The sequence below is a fragment of the Amphibalanus amphitrite genome, unplaced genomic scaffold (assembly GCF_019059575.1).
Source record: "Amphibalanus amphitrite isolate SeventyFive unplaced genomic scaffold, NRLGWU_Aamphi_draft 000212F_arrow, whole genome shotgun sequence".
Lineage (NCBI taxonomy): Eukaryota > Metazoa > Arthropoda > Thecostraca > Balanomorpha > Balanidae > Amphibalanus > Amphibalanus amphitrite.
Window position 1 is genome coordinate 414,027 of NW_024881707.1, and position 24,061 is coordinate 438,087.

Here is a 24,061-nt window from a genome sequence, read left to right on the forward strand (position 1 = left end):
ACCAGCCGTAGGCTTGTTTTTGCCGCTAGTGTGCTCTTTGTGTTCTCTGTTTTCACAACCATTATCTTTCTTTTTCATGCGTAGCTGGCGGTCACGATCAATGAGAATATTGGCCAGACATGTTCTTGCGTAGGTATGCCTACCGTCCTTGTGATTCTTGGCATTGCGATGAAACCATTTGCTGTCTAACTGCAGCTTGATTAAGCACGATGTTGGTTCACGATGCCTCTCTGCCCGTTGCCACAAATGTCTCCGTCTGGATTCGTCAAACCCGAGACTCACTGAAATGGAGCGTAGAGCTGGGCTGTTATCCACGGGGTTTTCCTGGCCATCAACACCCTTAGTCCCTCATGACGCATAGCGTGGTGCTTTTAGACGTGCCGTGACCTACGGTAAAACACCGTAACGCTTCGCACGAGCCGTAACGCAAAGCGACAAATCGGTGTGACGTATGTGTGACAGACGTTGACGGCCATCAACACTCAAACCTGTCACGTTCTCTCAAACGAAACATTGGACGTGCTTATCGACAAAACGTCTCTGTTAGCAGAAACATTCTCCTCTATGTCCTCTGATGTGCTCATATCACTGTAGCTTTCCGCTTTTCACAAACTCTTTACACTGGAGAAGGTGTCACTTGAACTCTCGCACCTCCGTCGCGATAGAGGGTCCACCCTCTTCAGCAGAGAGCCTGTCGGAAGAAGAGGTGCTTATGTTGCTGGGCGCTATGTCGCGTTTGTCCAGAACGGGGCGGCGTTAGGAGCGTGTTTGTTTGGGAAGCAGTGTTGGGCTTGGCGGTAAGAAGCTGCGTTTGAAGCAAACTGTGCTAAATGTGTGCTGCTGAGTCACTGCTGGTGCTCGCCTTGGGTGCTCGCGGACAAATATGATGCTTGTCATGCCAAAGTAATGCATTACTATTTTCTACATTATCATGGTACCAGCTGCACTGGAAGTCTAACCATCACATGAAATGACTACGACTGACATTACCCATCAAAAGGCCACTCCATTACCGGTCACAATGCCTCATCATTGTTCACCATATCCGTGGCGTCCGCCGCCGGAGCCCAGCCCGTTTATTTTCCCATAACGCACTCCGGGGCCAAGAGTCTCCTGTGGGATCAATATGGCCTCCGCCCCTCCCCCTTCTCCCCTTCCTTCCACGGCCACGGGCAGTGCCCCCGGGCGTTTTGGGACCGACGCGTCACTCACGGCGGAGAAGGCAAATATTTGCGTTGTTACACTGGGCCGGCGAAAATGGTCGCTGATGAAGGGTCGCCGTCGTGCGCCGAATATGGAGCGGCTGACGCCGATGGCCGCGCCAGCCGGCTTCCGGCGCGCACTCTGACATTTCGCCCTTTTGTTTGGTTGTTTTGAAGAAGGCACTTCCAAGATTAGTTGATGGATGTTGACGTTTTTGTTAATTAGAATTTGTTGATTAGTTCGGCTTCGCAACTGCATAATTCCTCGACAGTCTGACGCCGCTTTGTTGACCAAGCCTTGGTCCGTGCTCACTTGTGACTTCAGAAAGGGACAATACTCCTAATCAAGTAGAGATTCGTGGAAAATTTATGTGAATTTATGGCTGCCTCATCACCTTAAACGTGCGCCCTAATGTATTTCTCTCTCATACGACCTGAGACTCGTTTGCGCACCTGAAGACCGTAATTCAGACTCACCTTTGTACGCCAGTGTCGGCGCGCACATACGTTCCGGCCGGCTGTTTTTCGTAGTGGCAGGCCCGGATGCGTTTGCGCCTTTCACCCTTTGTGCGCTGTAGGTGCGTCTGTGCGTGTGACGGGGCGTCACATTATCATCGGGCGGGTCACCGTGTCGCCGTGTGGGAGGGTGGAGCGACTTCAGGCCAGGGCGGTGTCGGGCCCCTCGGGGCGGGGACACAATCACTACGTTTCCATGACACGTCTAAATCGATTTAGCGAAATTTCACGTGCGTTTTTCTCGGAAACTATTTACCTTATGCAAAAGAATGAGCGTATATATGGTTTTAGCTAGCACCTAATCCTATATTTACATTTTTAAATTATGCCTAAATGCTATGATGGAGCAAATCCATTTTTCAAAATCGGCTTAGCTTTTGTCATGGAAACGTAGCCAATGGGTTAGCCTGAACCATGGACGGACTACCGCAACTTTTGTGAGCTCCTGGTGGCTGGGATGTTTGGAGAAAGTGAATCCCTAAAGGTATCCCACCCCAAAGCATCCGGCTTTGTGAGTCTCCCGGAACATTTATTCTTTTTGCTGTTTCCCCTCCTAGCGCAGGCCGGATGAAATATTCACATCACTGATGACTGGATAAGAGTCGGTAAACTCCTCGGGAAAAAAGAAACCAGACGACTACTGTGGCTGTGGTCGCCTGAGGCTGCATTTGACCTGTCGGACTTTTCTCCAACTTTCTGCCTGTTGCACTATAAGAGCCTGACAGGAGGCGGAGAACCAGCGTCTCCTTACGGAGCTGACTCGGCTGAACTTCTTTGGTGAACTTGGGTGGCCGGCGACCAATATCCTCCTTGAAAATCCGGAACAGGTCTGACTGAAAGGTGATGAAGGTGAGCGGGTTCCGGAACCCGGGAGTCGGTGTGAAACGGTCGCTCTGCCGACCGGTTGTTTACGCGGCGCGTGTGAGCTCCCGCGGCGTGTCCGATGGTCCGCCGGTGTGGGCGACGTGTGATGGATTCCCGGGCCGACACCACGGACACTGAGCCTCTAACAGCAGGCATGCATAGGCAATGCGCGATACACTGTCGCCTCGTCGTGTGACGACTTTCCCCTCGAGCGAGAGAGGGGCCTTCCAGGGCATAAGCAGACTGACCGGGCGACAATGGTGGGCCAAGCGGATCATGTCGTTGAATGCGGGCTCAACGTAATGTTTGCTATTCTGTGGCACCAGAGAGAGGTTATTTTTGGCTTGAATCGTCAGTCTGCCGATGTCCTTGGAGATTGTGGTAGCAGTCCGCATTCAGACGTTCTGATGATTGCAGGCAGACACTTGTTGCCACTCAATCAAAATGTCGGATGTTTCCAGATTGCGGTAGGGCTCAGAAGTGACGAGAATAAGCGGCGCCAAAGATGGTGATGGCGGTGGGATCAGGGATGGGAATGCTCCCAGTGATTATGCAAATGTGTGGTTAACTGTTGATATGCATTCCGGCTTCTTTGTGCTCATTTGCTGCTCACAAGCCCATGATATATGATACTTTTCTTGTCACAACTTTGATTCGGAAAGGCTTATCTGATGCCACTTATCCGTAATATCAGCTTTGATTGCGGTCCGGCGAATCTTGCTCATGGGACTCTGCTCCCAAAACTAGATCAGCCCGAGGTTTTGACCGCGCAACAAATGGTTTTGCTGCGATCTGAAGGTATCCGACCATCTATTATCAATGTCGCCCAGGCAATGGATCGCTCCCCGAGGACTCACTTACGCATCAATAAAATCGGAAAAAGCCCGACGGCACAGGAAGAAGTGTCATCCAATCGCGGCCTGAGCCGATATGGCTTCGAGCCAATTCTTGCGGAGAGTCGGCAGCAACCCGAGCGTGTATTTGCCGTGGCCGGAGAGCCTTTCCAAAGACGACCGTTTCCCGGAGGCGACGGCTTTCAATTTTCGCCTGCCACTGGAGGCTCTTTGTGGCGGATGATGGCCGCGAGCCTCTGTTTGCCGTGCCCTTTGGGCTGTTTGCGAGTCTCGTCTCCGCCCCGCCGCGGGTGCCTCATGAGCGCAGTCTGCAATCAACTCTGGTCTCATCCTGCCTCGGGCGCTGTTTGGATGTGAACCACAAAGGCCGCAGAGCTACCCGCGGTGTAGAACAAATACCTCGGATAGCGAGAGGCTTAGAGCTACTGAAAAAGGTGGCGAGAGATAAACTACCTACCGGTTTTCTGTTGTCCACATAAATCCAGTCTCAGGCCGCTCTCAAACCAACTAACGCCGGTAGAAAAAAAAATGGTCTGAATGGAAGCCGAACCCGGGTGACTTATGTGGCGACACGGAGCGTAATGTTCTGATGCCGGCCGCATAGCTGAAAGGAAAGGTCACCACCATAGCTTCAATCGGTGATGGAGTACCACCGGGGAGAGCCTCCCGCTGAGGTGGAAAGAGTTGCGCTGGAACACGTATAGATGTTTCACGCGCGGATGATCGGACACTACGGCTAGCAGTGGGTGAATGTTTCGACATCAAACGGAGGAGTGCTGCTTAACGCTCGGTCAGATTAGCGTTAACAAAGACCTGGACTAATGCGTGTGAGGCATATTTCATGATCCATAGACTGTACAATTTTTTATCATATCACTTAGGTATACCACGAACGTTTTGCCTTGCGGAGAAATGGAAATTGATCACGTTGGAAAGATATGTTGGCATTCATTTGCAGTGCTTGCAGGGCTCCGTCTCCGACTCTGACTCGGTCTTCCGAAAACCGACTCCAACTCCAACGCCGACTCCGGGCAGATCTATCGGCTCCGACCGACTCCAACTCCGACTCCGTAGGCCTGATAATGTAAATGTTGAAATGCTTGCGCGTTTTTCAGGTGCCATTGCTAGTCGTGTTTTAGTTCGTTAACCTTTTCAAGTGTGCCTCCCGTCTACCGTCTTCGCCGAGCTGTTTTCCTCATCCCTGGTTCCTCTTCCAAGCTCTGCGACACCCCTCCCTCTCTTCCCGTCCAACCCGTCAGCTGTAGGAGCCGTCTGGGTTCGTATTAGCGCCTCTCCCGGGCAGCGCTGCTGCAGCCGACACCGCGCTCCAAGACGCGCGTTTTGAACTTATTACCCGACCACTGCCGTCCCGGCTGTTTAATTTGGCCGCGGGTGTACCACGCAGCTCCGTCAGGGGATGCTGGTCAGGCTCTGTGGTGGTTAGATCCACTGTGCGCCGTCTTGCTGCACTGCCAGTGGTGGATTTTGGCAAAGCTGTGCGGCGTTTTTACTGCAACGTGCAGTGCGCTGACGCTCTCTGTGGCCTTAGTCACTCTTGAGGTATATTTTGGGAACAAAAATCGGTATGATAAAGCGTTGATGGTTTTAACAGCTTCAATTTTGTTTTGGTGATTTCGTAGGGAAATTTTGAGACTGTGAAATTGGCTGTATAATGTACCGGAAACGCCATTTTACTGTAACCAAGAAGCTTTCGTATTTTTTCCTTTCCTGTGATGAAAGTGCCAATTTCCTTTGACTCTGGCTTCCGTGCTCCAGCACCGTCCACATCACGACTTCAGAAACATCGCCACAGATGCTGCACGAAACATTCACCTGGGTCACTCGGAACGGCACGCCGTTCGCGCCTGCCCCGCGTGTCACTGCACGGATGCTCGTCCACGCGACTGCTGGCCGCACTATAAGGCGTCGGCATCTTGAGCTGGTGGCGCCCCTCCATTACAGCGCCCCAATCAGACATTCCAGTTGGCCAGAGAGTGAAGAGAGCGCGGCCAATCAAATGAGCACGAACGTAGCTGATGCGCAGATTCAGGAGCTGGTTTTGCCGGCCCGTTCTGCATTCTGGATCCATTCATGTTACCAGTACTGTCAGCATTCGTGATCTGGAGCCAATATGCCACGGCTAAAATGAATGAAACACTGCTGGCTCCGCTACGCAGTAGCTGACGCAGGCTCAACTCGATAGCCGTTATAATAGTCACCTTTGTCTATGACACTCGCATTTCCGGTTTCTGTGAAACAAGCTTCCGCTTACATAGGTATAATAGTTATTAATTACTATCCATACTTGCTTTGTTTGTGTTTTATATCGTGTTTACCTGACACTCGATTCCTATCTCTATTGTTCATTGGCCCCTTTTACTGCAATTCAATTTCCAGAAGCTTCTCGCTCATTGTCTTTCCTAACATTTTTTTAGTCATGCTTGTTTGATTACTTGCTTCACTCGTTTCCTCTCAACAATTTACATAGGGTTTTTGCTCTATGCTGTTAACAGCATGTTCACTAGAACAGGCATCTGAACCAATTTTTATGGAGACCCTTTTACGACCGATCCGGCGTGACTCGCTCTATCCTGTTGGCCCTTCTCGAGCCCCCATCCCTCTCGGTTGGTCCGATAACGCGTTCTTGGCACCCGCCTCGACCGTTAGATGCTAACCTACCGTCTCGTAACGCATCACAGGACGTACCCTGTTCCCTGGCCCGATGACGCGGTAGGTATGAAATACCCGGACCCGTGCCAGATTCTCTGATCGGTGCGGGGATGACCCGAAACCGCTCCGAACTAACTCGAATCCAATCTACAGCCGGTCTGGTACTGAGAGGAAACTAGTCCGAACTGACCTGGGATTTCGTACATCGTAATGCTCTATTCAACAGAGTGCTAGTTGCTACAGCATGCTCGGAAGAGGCGACACTGGCAGTCTCAACTTGATAGCCGGTGTAGCGCTCGCAGGTAGAAGGACCGGACGGTCGCCGGCTAGGAAACTGAGCCTCAAAGTTCCACAATGTTTACCGTTATGGGCGATTTGGTGAATTTACGCTCTGTTGTACGACCACCGCGGTGAAGTTGAGACAATATGGCGTGAGGGGCGCCGGGTTCAACGGCTCGGTGGTTAGACTGGACTGAGGTCCGGAGGGTAGGTCTGTGGAGTTATCTGAGAGACGAGAGTTGGGCTCCGGGCAGTTTAGAGTTTGGAGTTTGTCTCGAGCGATGGGCTGGTGGTGATAGGGGGAGGGATTGAAGTTGATTGAATAACTGACGACGGATGTGGGACTAATTGAACAAGTGCGAGCTGCGAGTTTCAGATCTGCCCAATTTTATCCGTCTATCGCCGAGGCCAGAAAACAAACAATGAAGAGTAGCCGCTCCAGCTCATTTTGCCGACTAGCCCGATTGGTGTGATATATTTCGCTAGATTCCACTGACCGAACGTTTTTCGTTGACGTGCCCACCAGTCCATCACCCGCCTTTCACCTCGTTCGTTCGCCCTGCGGCTTCAGGGCCGAGCTGTGTCTTATTGCCTGTCAGGCTGAAATATTGCAAGCACTGCCGGCCTGATTAAGAGCGTGCTCGTTTCTCGGTGAAAAGTGACGTAGTTAATTGAACATCTGGTTACCTCACGATGGTAACTAGGTGGGAAAATGTTTACATTGCTGAACGTGATAGATTGCTGAAAGATGTTCGTTATATCCGAAGATGAATGGCCCATCCATTTACCAGTTCGTCAAGCTTCAGAGTGGAGAGGCTGACTACAGGTTCAGCACTACTCCGCCATCAAGACGACGGCGATTAGCTCATCAACGCCTCATCCTTGTACCAACCTTGCACGGTGCACCCAGGCAAAGACCACTCCATTCGACTTTCCCATGCTCAGAGACCTCTCGACCACCGGCTCGCGCTCGTGGGCCTCCGGTCCGGGACCGCTCGGGACCGCAGGTGTGGTCCGACCGGCCTGCGTCGCCAACACAAACACGACCGTCGGCCACAGGTCTGGCTACCGGTTACTGTCGGACTCGACTGTCGCCGAGCGCCGCGCCGGGAGGGCGTCGCTGCGCCGCCCGACTCCGGTGACACAGACACCTGGTGTCGCCCACCCGGAAACTGGCACTGCTGCACCGCTGGGGGTCATCTGGGGTCACTTGGTGTCGGCCTTGTTTTGGTGTCGTTGATGTGTGTGACTGACGATGCAAGTGGTGCGGAGTGTCACGGATGTGGCTTTTGGCACTCAAAGTCCCGGAACAAGGATGCGACTCGCTCTAGTGTTTTGAACCCACGCCCACCAGCCCGTTCGTTTGCGGATGTGTGGATGCTCTCTCACAGCGCGCTGTAAGGGCGCAGGCGTTTTCTCTGACACTGACGCATTGGTACGGTCATCAGTAATCCGACGAAAGGTGCTCGCTCAAACGCTCGTGACACTCCGCGGAGCTGAGAAAACACATCGCCTTTGCCGCCTCGCCTCCCGCCGCCTCAGCTGGTTTCCTCTCCTCTCCTCTCCTCTCCTCTCCTCTCCTCTCTTCTTCTCTCCTCTCCTCTCCTCTCCTCTCCTCTCCTCTCCTCTCCTCTCCTCTCCTCTCCTCTCCTCTCCTCTCCTCTCCTCTCCTCTCCTCTCCTCTCCTCTCCTCTCTTCTCTTCTCCTCTCCTCTCCTCTCCTCTCCTCTCCTCTCCTCTCCTCTTCTCTTCTCTCCTCTCCTCTCTTTCCGTGTCGGAGGCGGCGTGCCGCACTTCCTGCGGCTTCTCCGGAGAATAAATCCCTCCGGCCCGGGAGCGATCACACGTCCATCCCCGGCGGCGTGAGGTGTGGGTTTTGACGGCCCGGCGCCGCTGAGGGACGCGTATTTGGGTTGGCGGTGGAGGCGGGGGCCGGGGAGGGAGGAGGGGTGAGCGCGGACGGTGACGGTGTTGGTGCGCTGGTGGTGATTTTAGAGCTCTGTGATCGACAGGGCTGGGCCGGCGCGGCGCGTGCCGGCCGGTGTTTGCCGTCGGAGGTGGGAGGATGTGTTTGTGATGGCGTTTACAGGTGGCGCGTGAAGAGGTGGGGCGTACCCGGCGCGTTAATGTGTCTCACCAGGTGCCAGCTGGCAGAAAGGGTACATTAGAGCGCACTTTGGGCCTTCGATCGTTTAGACGTTGTGTTTGTATCCTTGGCCATCAATTTGTAATGAGAAGTCCTCATGTTATAAATGTTCTTCAACAAAATCCAGAAATAATGAGACTCAGCTAATAAGTCAATGTTTCTGGAGCTCTGCTTGGAAGGTGGTTTTCAGCTGAGAAGGCTGGACGCTGAAGGCTGCCTAAAATCCCCTCAGACACACGGCTTGCCAGTGGATTAATTAATGTGAATTATAGTCAGAATGAATGGGTGCTGCTGGCGCCGTATTCGCCACCCTATTCTTCAACGAACTTATGAGCTGCTGAACAGAAATATCAAACGATTAGTTACATTTCTGCAGGCATTCGTATGTGCAGTCGTTCTAATTCGAAGCCGCTTGCCTTGAGTTCTTTGTATTTTTGACGAATGTCGTCTACCTACTGCTGTTTTTCTTCACCGTTTCTGCCCTATTTGTGTGACTGCCTTCGTGGCCATTTTGTTGCATGATGTCAATGATTTTTTATTTATTTAATATCTGGGTCACATTTACAGAACAAATTCAAGTGTGATGGCGATATCAGTTACGTAATATGTTGAGTGAAACCCTTGGCAATGTACGAAATGGGCAGCATTATCAGCATTTGTGCATTCCGTGTAGCGTTATTTCCGTTGAACGTCTAGACTGTCGGACAATGGGCTCAGCATGTTTCACACTGAAAAGTGCATTGAGGTGGGAATATTTACATGATTAGGGTAAAGTAACTCCAATCCGTGCATGTTTCCTTTTTTACCACGTTCTAAAAACAGACACGCTCCTCTTTGAGAACAAAAATGCCTCGGTGACAGCTCTATTTCTACCAAATTGAACAACCTGATTCACTCAGCACCCTACATGAAACCATTTTATGTCTTCGGATTGTCTGAAAGGATGCCAAACGTTTTACCTACGCTATGCGTCATTATTGAATCGTCACATTGAACTGATAATGCCTTGGAATTATATATTTGATAATCTTCATTGATTCAGTCAGAAGTACGAAAGATGCGTTGTCGTATAATGCATTGGCATAAGCTGGACGTACCAGTTTTTCGGAGCTCGAAATCATTTTGGTTAAATGCATTCATTGTGAAAGTACCCAACGCTCTTTTTTGTATTATGTTGGATTTTCCTCGGGTATTTCTGGACTGTTTTCAGTCTGTCTGCAGTCTGCACCGACTTACGTCATCTTAATTTCCGTCTGCTGAGCGAAATGTGCCTCACATTGTGGGCTCCATAAATAGAGAAGCATGGCATTAGTCATCCTGTTCTATTACCTTATTTCATGTTATGCAGTTTGAATTCCTTTGATAAATGGGAACACAATTGATATTAGATGTGTGTAGGCTGCAAAATAAGGTTCATTACTGCAAAGCTGAGGCACATAATATGGCAAATATGCATTGTTTTTATACAATGCTGATGTAAAGTATGCTCATGTCATATAATGATTGTTGCGTTATGGACGTTGTAGCGTTTTAATGCTCGGCCAATGCTTCGTTTGATTTTGTTTTGTTTTGTTTTGTTTTGTTTTGTTTTGTTTTGTTTTGTTTTGTTTTGTTTTGTTTTTTTTGCTTTAGATGAACTGATTTATTTATAAGAAATTCATTATTTGCAGGCGCAAGACATCGTCTTGCCCACTGCCCACTGCCCAATGCCCATGGTCCCTTAGGGTTGATTGCAATTCGACCCGTCCCTCCATGACCTAACCTAGCGTTTCTGTGTTTATATCCGGGCCACTGACTCATGTGCAGCGATCTCACCATGTCACTGATACCCGGGCATGTTTTTCCTACCACGGCACCGGTAATCGGTCCGTAGAGGACCCAATGAATCACCTCCGAGCAGACTTGTAAACGACTCTGAGTTGATTCGTGAATCGACTCAGAATCAAACCGTTTTTCGATGAGTCGTGAGTTGATTCGAATCGCTTCATTGAGGAACTTGATGAGTCATGAGTTGATTCGAATCGATTAAATTTAGCATCATGAGTCATTTGATGAATCGATTCAAAATTTCCGACTCAAACGAAGAATCGACTCAAAAAAAATTTGAGTCGTTTACAAGTCACCATCAACACCCTAATAATCAATGCTAGATCAATCCCTCAGCTTTAGCCATCACTTAACTCCATATTTCAGACTTACAAGAGCCTCAGAGGCTCAGGCACAGGCGCCTAATGAGCCAAAAGCATTTGGCAGTTGGTAGGTACTTAGTCTTACCAAGCCAAGTGCCTGCTACACTACCTAGGTACCTACATTTTACATGTCAGAAGTCAGAATTGACACCTGCGGCTGCCTCCCCTTCTCCCAGTCCCAATTTGGTCCCAATAATCAATCAACAGCATAAGAGTTAGCCGGGTGTCTATAGAGTCAAATACGCCCAAACTACCTATAGCCTATAAACTACCTATAGGCTATGCTATAATATAAATAAACTCACCTAGGTCGGTAAAGCTTGCGTCACCGTCGCCTTCCCGCCAAGGTAGGCCGTAATGACCAAGGTCACGTATGTCAAACTAGTGACAGCTTCAGATCGCAGTTACCGTGCGATCGTACTAACTTACTGCAAATTTGTGCTAACCTGCTGCAGTGGAAAACAAGTAAGTATTATGTCCGTGAAGTTAGCGTCAGCAACAACAACGAATACAGCGTCGGATTCAGAATCGCTCAAAAAACTCTTATTCGGTCAATTGGGGGACGGGGAGCAAGAATATGACCTTTATTTGGCCCTAGCTTTTACCCCTTACCCCTGAATCGGCCCTTAAAGGAAGGGGCGCGTCAAAAGTGCCTCAAGGGTTCGTCTGATCGCCAAAATAAGGGTCGCAATCGATTCTTCGGGTCGATATCTAGCCGCAGCCTCGGGTTCCAGATGTGTGCAACTTACCCCTTACCCCTTAATCGGCCCTTAAAGGAAGGGGCGCGTCAAAAGTGCCTCAAGGGTTCGTCTGATCCAGGGTCGCAATCGATTCCTCGGGTCAATATCTAGCCGCAGCCTCGGGTTCCAGATGTGTGCAACTTACCCCTTACCCCTTAATCGGCCCTTAAAGGAAGGGGCGCGTCAAAAGTGCCTCAAGGGGTTAGGGGTAAGTTGCACACATCTGGAACCCGTGGCTGCGGCTAGATATTGACCCGAGGAATCGATTGCGACCCTTATTTTTGCGATCAGAGGAACCCTTGAGGCACTTTTGACGCGCCCCTTCCTTTAAGAGCCGATTAAGGGGTAAGGGGTAAGTTGCACACATCTGGAACCCGAGGCTGCGGCTAGGTATTGACCCGAAGAATCGATTACGACCCATATTTTGGCGATCAGACGAACCCTTGAGGCACTTTTGATGCGCCCCTTCCTTTAAGGGCCCATTAAGGGGTAAGGGGTAAGTTGCTCACATCTGGAACCCGAGGCTGCGGCTAGATATTGACCCGAGGAATCGATTGCGACCCTTATTTTTGCGATCAGACGAACCCTTGAGGCACTTTTGACGCGCCCCTTCCTTTAATGGCCGATTAAGGGGTAAGGGGTAAGTTGCACACATCTGGAACCCGAGGCTGCGGCTAGATATTGACCCGAAGAATCGATTGCGACCCTTATTTTGGCGATCAGACGAACCCTTGAGGCACTTTTGACGCGCCCCTTCCTTTAAGGGCCGATTAAGGGGTAAGGGGTAAGTTGCACACATCTGGAACCCAAGGCTGCGGTTAGATATTAACCCGGGGAATCGATTGCGACCCTTATTTTGGCGATCAGACGAACCCTTGAGGCACTTTTGACGCGCCCCTTCCCTTAAGGGCCGATTAAGGGGTAAGGGGTAAAAGCTAGGGCCAAATAAAGGTCATATTCTTGCTCCCCGTCCCCCAATTGACCGAATATGAGTTTTTGGAGTGATTCTGAATCCGACGCTGTATTCGTTGTTGTTGCTGACGCTAACTTCACGGACATAATACTTACTTGTTTTCCACTGCAGCAGGTTAGCACAAATTTGTAGTAAGTTAGTACGATCGCACGGTAACTGCGATCTGAAGCTGCCACTAGTTTGACATACGTGACCTTGGTCATTATGGCCTACCTTGGCGGGAAGGCGACGGTGACGCCCAAGGTGACGCCACTTTCGAGTCTCAACTCAGGATCATATCTGATTCTGAGGCCTGAGCCACCCATGCAAGGTCATGGCCTCCTCGTTTGCTCCTCGTGGCCCATGGAGTCCCTGCTGATGCTGAATGTGTCACAGGTGGGATTAATCCTATTTTTGAGGTTGTACTGTTTGAATAATTTTATGTGATAAGTAAGAAGTAGTAACATTTGTTTCATTATCATGTAGAAAAAGTTTGATTAAAAAAAAAACATGAATGCCTCTCGGAACTTGTGCTTTTGAATTTTCAAAAAGACTTTCTAGGTAATAATAAGAGATAGGTTACTATGCTACTCCTTAGTCCTCACTTATATTATAATTGTCTCTCAGAGTTACTTACAAATTTATCTGATATTGCACTGTTGACTGTTGAGTGTTGAAGATAGGTAGGTGTAAGGTAGGTACCTATGTACCTACTACCTAGTCCTACTAGGTAGCTGCTTGAATCTTTGGTCAAGGCTACTATGCTGCTTAATACAATTGTGGTATGCGGCATATTCATTTTGTCATAGCTTTGAGTCAAATAATCAACAAATGCCTATAGTGAGTCATGGGTTGAATGAAATAAGTTCAATAAAAAGGTCGTGTGAGTCATGAGTTGATTTGAATCGATTCATCAAAATGTGAGTCATGAGTTGATTCGAATCATTCCGTTGGCTAGTTGCTCGAGTCATGAGTTGATTCGAATCATTTTATCGAGGAACTTGATGAGTCATGAGTTGATTCGAATCAATTAAATTTAACATCATGAGTCGTTTGATGAATCGATTCAAATTTCCAGACTCAAACAAAGAATCGACTCAAAAAAAATTTGAGTCGTTTACAAGTCTGCCTCCGAGAGCAGAGATGACCCGTGACCCCTTCTTCCGGCGGTGGTAACGTTGCCTCCTCCAAACCTACCCGACCCCCTCCGATCCCGCGGACCTTTCCCACCCGGTTATATGCACAGAAGTCGCTTGGCTAACAATTCTCCTCTTGCTGTTGTTGTGTTTCTCTTCAGTGTGCATGTCCCCACTGGGTCTGGGTCCGACCGTGCCGCTCGGTGTGGGGTGAACACCGCATCCCGGCCGTTTGTTGCTTTAGTGACTCGGTGCGATTTCTGAGCAGCTGCTGGCCACCTCAGCAGTGGCGTCACCCGGGCGTGGGCAGGGGGATATGGCCCTGATAGACCGTAATCGGTCGTTTTGCTGCCCCCGACCCCGCTCCCCGCGTCAGCTGCCGCGTCAGAGGGCTGTTTTTGGAAGCTGCTGACTTGACGACAGCGTACCGTCGTTTGGAGACGATTGAAACTGACAGCTCGTCGGATGTGCACTGTCATTTTACACCCGTCACCCAGCCTCCGGCAGGGAACTGTCTGCTGAGCCAGGGTGTGTCGATGAACCTCCGTATTTTTTCGTTTTTTTTTGCTTTTTACGTGAAACAATTGCCTACGTGTGAATGTTCCGTATGCTCTCGCCACGTGTTCAGCGCTGATATTCTGAATGAATTTCCTCTCTCGGATTTACTGGATTTCTTCTTTCAACAGACTTGTAACCTACTCTTCAGCCACCCACATGTGCGTAAAATAATTTTTTTTTCTGATTGCCTGCCGCGAGATCTGCAACGCTCTATCAAAGGAAGGCCTCTACATATTAGGGCCTATCTCTATTAGGCCACATCGAGCTCGGGGAGCTTTAGTTGGCCAATTGCATTTATAATCGCGTGAGTCACCGCTTGGCACCCTGCGTATTTTTGTGTTTATCCAGGTGACTGACGTGTGAGTCAGGGTGGTGTTTGGCCATCAGTGGTCATATATTCGCCACTTGAGAAACGACGTGACTTTGGAGACCAGCCAAACGGTAAAAATGGAGAGCTGATGACATTTGCCGAGATAGCCATCTTCCTGTGTCAATCTCTAATTGGTTTGTGTTTAGGACAACTTGGCTGTTTTTTTTCAGTGACGTTTCTCGTAGCCACGAGCTGGAGTTTCTGCAGTGCAGACCGCTCTATCCCGACTCGAAATCCCGACGCTTACGCGCACGCCATCGAAGGCTTAAAGGGATCTGTGCTGCGCTCGGCCGCGGCACGCCGGCAAATGAGCGGGAATGAGATTCATTGGATGGCTGCTCGGCCCGGCCCGACGTGGCTAGTCGGAGAAGTTGGCAGGCTGGCCCGTTGGACGTCGGCTGCGGGGTGGGATTAGCAGGCAAACGAAGGCTGCTGGCTTCTTTGCCTCGTTAGAGGTAACTGTCAAGTGATATGTCCCGGAAAGTTTCAGTGGTCTGTTTACATAGGTCGGCAGGGATGATTGAGAGATTTTTTCTCTTTTGGTATGCGATGTCAAAATATGTAGCAAAAGAACTGGTATGACCATCTTGTTACATTTTACAAGATACATTGTGTTACAAGGGAGATTTGACGTTGCTGGGAATCGTCATCTACCTTACGCCATTTTTGGAATATGTCCAAAAGTCATTTGTCTTCATTGCTAACGTTTTTTGAAAGGAAAAATGTTTCAGCTTTCTGATTAACGGCTTTGATTTGTCTTGCTTCCTGGATCTTGCGTTCCTAGCGCACAGCTTTGATGCACTCTACAACATTAACGCTGGATGATTTCTCGAATGCCGACTTCTCCGATTCAATGCTGCCGATTGCAGTTAGACGAGGCTTCAAACCACTATACCACTTCCCGATCTTTAAAGTTGCCGTTTTAGCAAAACGGTACTCGTAGGTATGTAGCACCTGCTCCCTGCAACCAATCTAAAACACGTCCTCAACTTATCCCAGCTCGTTACCGACTAAGCCCTCGCTTGAGCGCGACATATCCCCCGGAACAAGCCACAGTTAGCAAGGCTCTAGGAGGGTCGTCCAAAGGGTCGTTGGACACTACCCCCTCGTTCAAGCCCCGGTTAAGCCGGCCCCCTCAACTCCCTAAGCCCCGAATGAGTGGCGGTTTAGCGTTGCCGGTCGCCCGGTATCGCCCCTCCCCCCCCTCCTCCCCTTTCCGTCGCCCGGGGGTCGCCGAGGCAGTCGCTGCGCCCCGGCGGCGACCACTGCGACTCGTTAGCGACCGAGCTGCCTCGTTTGCCAAATTAACTGCCTCGCCATCCGGCGGGCGGTGCCACTGCAGTGGCCGCGATTAGAAGTTGAACGGAGGCTGCTGCTCATGGCGGCAGAGCGATCTCTCTGCCGGATCTTGCTCTCTCTCTCTCTCTCTCTCTCTCTCTCTCTCTCTCTCTCTCTCTCTCTCTCTCTCTCTCTCTCTCTCTCTCTCTCTCTCTCTCTCTCTCTCTCTCTCTCTCTCTCTCTCTCTCTCTCTCTCTCTCTCTCTCTCTCTCTCTCTCTCTCTTTCCCTCGCATTGATTTTCAATCATGCCTGCATTTAACACTGGTGGCTACGTTAGACATTGATGGCGCCATGAGTTGCGGCCAATGTCCACCAGCCTGCCTCAGATTCGGTCTACAGCTGACTGTGATGCTCCGTACTGAGAGACTTTCGTCAGGCTGACGGCTGGAATCAGAACTCGAGTTCCCCGCTCGTTCAGTCCGCTCTTGATGCCTCCCGGATCCATATAGATCGATGGTCTCCATTTGGTGCAGCCTACTTTTGCAACCGGCACTCGAGCCGGGGCGCTGAATTGACCGCTCTCGGAGACATACCAGGTTTGACAGGTCACATTTAGCCGTGGAGACGCCACAGCCTGTGGTGTGAACAGAACAAAGGCACGGCGCTCCAAAAATGCCTCGTGGGATCCCTTGAAGTCGATGGTATTTGGAAGGAGGAGATATGACAGGGAGTCGGCTATCATTTCAGAGCCACGGCGCGTGTGTGCGAAATGACACTGGGCCGACGGCGTCCCAAACAGGGTGTCACTGGGATCAATAGGTCCTGCGTGTCGAACATGCGAGCTTTGACAAATATACGCTCACTGAGGCGGAAATGATGCCTCCGCAATATACGGCCTGTAGTGTGCGCTGTGAAGAGCAGTCAGCAGATTTAGGAATTGACGGCGACTTGGTATGAGTTGAGACGTTCACTATGGGCCCTTAGTTTTTACTGTCGACATTTTGTCAATTTATTTATGTAACACCAGCACAATTAGTTATGTTCCTTGAATCTGTTCTGCAAATCGCACCGATCGCCATGCCTCGCTGACTGACCCCCAGTAGCCGTCAAATCGTGACCGTCATGCGACAAGAGCATCAGCACGACTCATCCAAAAGCCGACACATCTGCAACCTCGCACCTAGCTTTAGGTAATCTGGCCTCTTAGTCCACGCGATATCATCTGAGCGCCTTGGATCCTTGAATGTCCTTATTTTAAACCCGGTCTTTGTAATAGACGAGAGATTACATTTTGACTCGTGTTTGCTTTGAAGCCCTCATGTGATCTGCTTCTTATCTGTTTCTATTTTGAAATATCTTAATATTCGTCCGGCATTGTTTCGTTTGATCTGGTGAGAGCTCGGTTGGGTCTGATCTAGTTTGATTTGATCTGATCTGTCAAGCGGCCGTCATCAGCAGCGGTCCAGACGACGAGAGGCACGTGTCGTCGGCGACCCTCAAGGCTGTCTGGTGGGATTATGTAAAAGTTTGCCGAAGGAGCGAGCGCTTCACTGCCAGGATCATCACACTGAACTTAGTTCAGTAGGCTCCAGTTCATTGTGCTCCAGTTCATTGTGTCCTTGTAAAGATGGACAGGTTAAAGATGATGTAAAATAAAGGTGTTTACTGACAATCCCAATTTTCTATTGAAAATAGGTAGTTGCAACAAAATGTTATTTCCTAAATGCTTGGACTTTTCCAAAATGTGCTTTAGCTCAATGACCATCGACGAGTGAGTCAGCGAAGAGAAAGGGCAACGAAAACGCGGTAATGCTAATTGTATATGCAAATTGTGAGAGCACGAATTAAAACCTGCATACACTGTTGCGTGGAACAGTGACCCTAACCACTGCATCGTGTCCCCTGCTGTTGCGTCCGATGCTGCCGTACCCGATGCTGCGTCGGATGTTGACCGCTGTGACCGGCGCGGCAGCCGGCTCTGATGGGCCACCACACGGCGTCCCTGATGAATGGCTGTTTACCCTCCATGATTGCAGACCGGCGCCCGTCGGTACACACGATCTGTCCCAGAGGCGGCGCGGGCGGGGTCACTGAGGCGGGGCCGGGGCGGGGTCACTGAGGCGGGGGCGGGGTCACTGTGGCGGGTCACCCAGGCTGCCACCAGGATGACTGGTAGGTCACCGCGGCAGAGCCCTGATGCGTGGTCCCTGAAGCTGCGTTTACGCTTTTCACGGACGGAATGCTGGCTATTACCATATACACCTGGCATGCATCAATGTTATCCTTCAAACTACAAAGGCATCCGCTTGTACGAAGCCTCCCTTCTGCTCCAAACACAGTCGTGTTTTTACCCAAATAGCTTGTTTTCCAACGCCCCAAACACCGTGCTCTGCAGGTAATCTTTCTCACTCGCCTCCGCCACACTATCATTCTTCCCCGGCGCCTTTCTTCTCGCCACAATGGTGTCTCGCCGGCGCTCCGCCACATCGCCACCTGTTGACGGACACGGACGGCGTCTGTGGCGCAGAGGCGACGACCGTGGCGCTGCTGCTGCGATCTCGGCGCGTTTTTCGTCGGCTGGCCTCCTGTCCACGGCGACAGTGATTGCTCCGTGATGGATTGAGCGGCGCAGCTCCAGACGGAGATGGGCCGCGGGTCCCGCGGGTCGCCGCTGCTGGATGTTGGACCGCGATGTGACACGGACGACGAAATGTTGAAAGGGCTGTGTGTTGTTAGAGATGTAGGGTTGATGGAAGAATATGTAGAAGTGTTGCGGTTCTGGTAACCTTTGTCATTGAAATATGATGCACGTCTTTAGAGCTGATTGTCGTCACGTGAAAGCTATGATTAAATATTTGAATATTTATATGGGTGCAAATGGCGTCCACAAAGGCTTCAGCGATCCCGATCTCACCAGTACTGGAAGAAATGGAAGGTTATCTGTCACTTTACCACCCACTCCGCCCGACACACCCTCTAACTCCCCTTCTTTCTCATCTTCCACAGGGTCGTCCCGGCCACGGCTGGACCTGGTGTCACCCTCGGACGGCTACCACGGCCTGGTGCGGGAGGACCAGCGCCTGGTGGACGTATCGCCGCCCATCCGAGCCGTAGGCGCTGCCGTCTGCGGCTTCCGCATCGTCAACAAACACCACGGCGATGTACCCTTCGAGGTGCGTAGAGAGAGGGGAGAGGGAGAGAGAGAGAGAGAGAGAGAGAGAGAGAGAGAGAGAGAGAGAGAGAGAGAGAGAGAGAGAGAGAGAGAGAGGAGAGAGAGAGATAGAGAGAGAGAGAGAGATAGAGAGAAAAAAAGGGGGAGAAGGAGAGAAGGAGAGAGAGAGAGGGGGGGATGGGAATGTATGGGTAATTTGGGCGAACATGCCATGTTGATGTAGGCTGATATATTCCAGTGAAATTCTCTTCAGTTCTGTCATTAGTCGTAGATGGATCCATTTACGTTCAGCCCATAAGCTCATCTCAGTGGGCACATGTTCTTAATTTCCCTGGACGCCCAGTCTGTAAGTCCGGCTGGGTCTCCGCCTGACTCAGCGGATGTGACCCCTAGCTGGCTCGTTGGCCCCATCCGGGTCTCCGACTGACATTACCGGCCGGTCTGATCAGAATTCTGCGCGGCTCCGAGGGCGGAAACTGCGCCCGCTCAGGATCCCCGGAGGCCGTATTTAAATTACGCGCAGCCGGGTGTTGGGTCGGAGCGTAATTCGGCTATGAGCCGTGCCGGGCGTTTGCCGACCGGAGAATTAGTGCCATCAGAGACGGCGCCGGCGCTGCCAATTAACGCCCTGCCGCTCCGGTGAACAGCTGCGACAGCTCTGGGACGGGGAGGCTGCTGGAGGGGGGGGGGGGTGCGGTCTGCAGCCGCGCTTCGAGCGGTGTCCAAACCCTCTGCAGGTCGCCGGTCGGTGGGTAGGATTTGCGCCAGCTCCCGGGCAGACCGGCCGGCTTAGTTCGCACCTCATATATTCAGGTGCCGGTTCTGGCTGGCCTCATCTGTTGAAGCCAGACCGGTGTGGCCGTTGATGGCATTATGGGATTTGGAGGATCTCGCGCGCGTCGGAAAGTAATTGCACACGTGGGAAGGCTTCTGGAGTGTGAAAACGGACATGGTTGGCGAGATGGAAGATGTATTGGCTACTTGCTGTCAGCCTGGGACTTAGCTTGTTCTGACGTCAAATGTCATTATAGGTACATTTGCGGTACAGGTTAAATAGCGAAGTTATCATATCGCCTTCCATCTTCTGTGTGATCTATGTACTCAATACTCGTGTTACTTGGTTGTTTATGTAGGATTTGTCTGACACGTGACCGTTTTTGTCACAACAGCAGTGAACCGGTTCCGGCCGGCCGGTTTGACCTCTGTTGTCTGCGAGCTGTGATCTTTGGGTTTGATTTATGTCTCATAGCTGGCCCGTTATCGAGAGAGTGCAGTTCGTCGCACGATTGGTCGATGGCGTTCAGCTCGATCGTAAACGACTGCAGTTCCATGTGCTATTTCGGTCTTCGTTTTATACCAATATGACAGACTTTGGCGGCAAGCGACGAACACCTGTTTTGACCCTTTGATCTGTTTGCCTCCTATCTTTGATGATTTAGCTTAAAAGCGCGTTTGTTTGTGGTCTTTTCAGCGCGTTGTGTGCCACCTCTCTGTCCTGTGACTATGTGTGACCTTGTGACCTGACCTCTTTCGACCTTTCCTGACCTGACCTGACCTCTGACCTCTGACCTCTGACCTCAGGTGGTGTCCACCGATGCGAGCACCGGCGAGGCGGTGATTCAGGCCCGCCGGCCTCTCAGCTGTGAGAAGAGGAAGAGCTACCGGTTCGAGATCGCTGCCGTCGGCTGTGACCCCGGCCCGCAGGTCTCCGACAAGTGAGTCACTCAAACGCTGGCGGGGTCCACGGCGGGAGGCTTCCGCTGTAGTGTGATAATGCATTTTTGGGTGTGAACAACCTGCATAAGAACCCACGAGAAAAAGATGGACGCGTATGTGTTTTTAACTTTAAAACCACCACTGTTTTGAAGCGGCATATCTTGCATGGGATGACAATTTCCTATTGAATAGCATCCTCTGTTGTCCTTTGCAGATCCTCGGTAGTTGTCAGCCACACAACTCCATCCTTCCGACTGCCCGCCACCCCAGCGGTACCTGGCACGCTGGCGTGCTCGCCACCCGCTCCGTCCTCGTGGCGTGCTCGGCTACGGCGCGCTACGTCCGCCCGCCGTGCGTGTGGCCCCCTGTCGACCCCATTAGGTGATGCCGACTGATCGACCCGACCCGACCTGACCGGCCGGCCGGCCGCGGTGCCGGCGGGGTCCGGTGGCCTGGTGATGCAGAGGGGTGGTGAAACCTGGCACCAATGCTGGTGCAAGGTGGATAGGCGGAGCCATGCACGGCATGGGATGTCGGCACGGGCTGGCTCAGACGGATGGAGGCTCGTGGGACGACTAATGGTGTAGACTCAGAAACGTCACGGCAAGTGATGAATGTTCCAAGAGGCTGGCGACACGAGTTTGTAGAATGTGCCGATGGCATGAGAATGTGTCGTAGAATGGAATTTGACGCTGCGCTACTGGGGTTGAAGTCTGGCTGACATTGGGAAACTGATGGACTAGTTTTACTTTGGAAACTTGTAATGGCCTTAAATTGAAGCTTGACAAGGGTAATTTGAACGGTAATGCTGAATTTACTCACACCCGTTTGTGTAGTTTGTGTACCATACTCTTATTCTAAACATTCTATGAAATGGAATGATTGTGTCGCACTGAGTCGCCCTCGGTTCTAACGTATCGACATTCTGCAATGCTGCATGTTCGGAAAGATAAATTTGCCCGTATAGTCCCGACGCGATCCTCTTTCGAACATACCGCTGATTGTCACTTACCACGTTTCTGACACTGTAAATTCACTGCCCGATTTAATTTAAACCTTTCAACGTCACTATTCATTGCTCTCAACAAGCTCCATCTTCATGAGCTCTGGACAGCTGACTAATGAATTCATCACCCTCAACTGAGCGTATATCAATCACCGCCCAGACGTAGAAAGCTTATGAACTGTCAGAAAAGCTGACGCGCATCGTGCGTTGAAACTACTTCTCGTCTGACAGTTTATCCGGCAGCAGCTGTGGTCGTGGCCACTTATGAATCACTGCCGGGGCTGAATGATTGGCGGATCGGACTTGGGCGCGGGGTTAGTGTCGGTTGACGGTCCCCGGGCCGCGCTCTGCCAGCTGGCGTGCTGCCCATGTGGGCCCATTTCGATTCATGCTATGCAGATTGCGTCCACGCGAGGTGACGATGGGCTGACCGTAAGCGGAGGCTGTCGCTTGCGATCCTCCCCGTGACCTTCGAGGTTCGACCACTTGGCGCAGAGTCGGATGGGTTTTAGCCACGGGGCACGGGATTTCTTTGCTTTGAAAGGGTTGCAACGTGTGTGATAGTACATACCTAATGGTATTGCTTTGTTGTTTAAAAATGAAGACTGGCAAGTGTCGAGCAGGGTGGAAGCTGGTGGTGTCTATTTAACCCTAGAACGCCTAGGGGGGGGGGGGGGTTGTATCAACCCCCCCTGAGGTTTTTTCGAGGTGCACGCTAAACGGCTTGTCGTAGCGGGCTGAAATTTTCAATACCCTCTGGGGCAACCTTTGCGCATCTTTTGCCGAAAAAAATTGATCGGGTCATGTCAGGTCACGGAGTTATGACGTCCTAAGAGGTACAGCCTCCGGCCGACAGTTACCAAACGTGTGCGCCGAATCCCTAGGTTTTCTGCCGGTGATGCCCACATTGTTTGATGGATCATGATGAAACTTCCCATGCATGTTGGGGCAAGCATTGGCTATCGTGTGGTGCAAGAAAATTGACCGGGTCAGGTCAGGTCACGGAGCTATGACGTCACAAGAGGAACAGCGTCCGGTACTATTTTTGAAAAGCGCCCGAACCACTATTTTGCTAATTCTTGTCACCTCAATGGGAATATGCAGCAATATTAGCTTCTATAGGGAGCAAATGGACCTCCCAAATCCAAAAATACAATCAGATTTCAAAAATTTAAATTTTGATTTTTCGAATTTCTGCCGCCGACTGTGACCTTGCCGACTTCCGGCGCTCCCAACGCGCTATTTTTAGAGCTAGGGAAACGAAATACATACCAAACGATAGAAAATTGATCAAGGAACACGATAGTGAAGGTTTCAAGTCGATATCTCCCACCGTTTTGCCGCAATCGCCGCGGAAAGTTGAAAAAGTTTGATTTTTTCGGAAAATTTGACCTTTGACCGGTCATAAGTAGGTCAAATGTTGACCTAGGACCAAAAAATATACCACCAATCGCGAGATCTCGTTGAGAGCAATCCGTTGTTTTTTTCCGCTAAGCTCTACGACCTTCCGTTTCGAAACGCCAGGGGGGGGTCGTAACAACCCCCCCCCCCTGGTCGTTCGTGTTATGAGAAATGGCCTGGTCGTGCGAGGGTTAATGAACAGATACGTGTTCAAATGTTGAAGCTAACATGGCAGATCTTGACAGCTACGACAGTTGCATGTCGAACAAAGCAACTAACCAGAGAACTGCTTCTTTGGACTTTCAGAGTAGCTCTTGAACCAGTTATTCATTTAGATGAACCATTAATCATCACATAACAACACATTGTGCTAACTGGCTTGTTGAATCAATTATGATTAAGTGATAGACCGGCTAAAAAACTGGAAGAGAATGGCTTTATACAACAGCTGACGACTTACAAATGACTTGCAACGTGAAGATGTCAAATCAAACGATTTAAAATAAATCGAGCCCAATTCTCTTAGCTGCGGCTAATCGTTTGTAACGCTGCTACTTCTTAGGTAGCAGTTGTAATTCTAATTCACCATTAGTTCATTTTTTATTTCTTGTGACCTTCTATGGTTAGTGTGTATTTTAAAACTAACCATTTTCCACACTAATGGATTTGGATAGTCGTTTCCGGCCGTCCAGCATAAACGGCTCATGACTCATCAAGTTTACGTCAAATAAGCGATGTAATGGAGTTCTCTCCGGTTTATATTAAAGTTGGTAGCGCCCGCAGCTGTGTGCCGTCAAAATTAGAGAATGAGTGGTCTTTAATCGGCTCCTGGATGGGTTGTCTTGAAAGCTGGAACACGGAAGAAAATTTGCATGTTTTAACATCAAACCATAAACCAGTCAAGCACTTGTCTTACGCTTATTTTATTTCGCATACGCGATTATTTGCATCTCTGAAGGAAGAAGGTTGTAATTTTGGAGCATTACCAAGGAGTGACCATACATTAGCGCGG

At 50.5% G+C, this 24,061-nt stretch overlaps 1 protein-coding gene across 1 annotated transcript in view; it reads left to right on the forward strand.

Annotated features, from left to right (window-relative positions):
- Window positions 1-24,061, forward strand: part of LOC122385239 (calsyntenin-1-like) — a 128,463-nt gene that overhangs the window by 66,267 nt on the left and 38,135 nt on the right. The window contains exons 2-3 of the mRNA XM_043373371.1: window positions 18,761-18,927; window positions 20,508-20,641. Coding sequence (XP_043229306.1) covers window positions 18,761-18,927; window positions 20,508-20,641 — 301 coding nt within the window. The remainder of the gene's footprint in view (window positions 1-18,760; window positions 18,928-20,507; window positions 20,642-24,061) is intronic.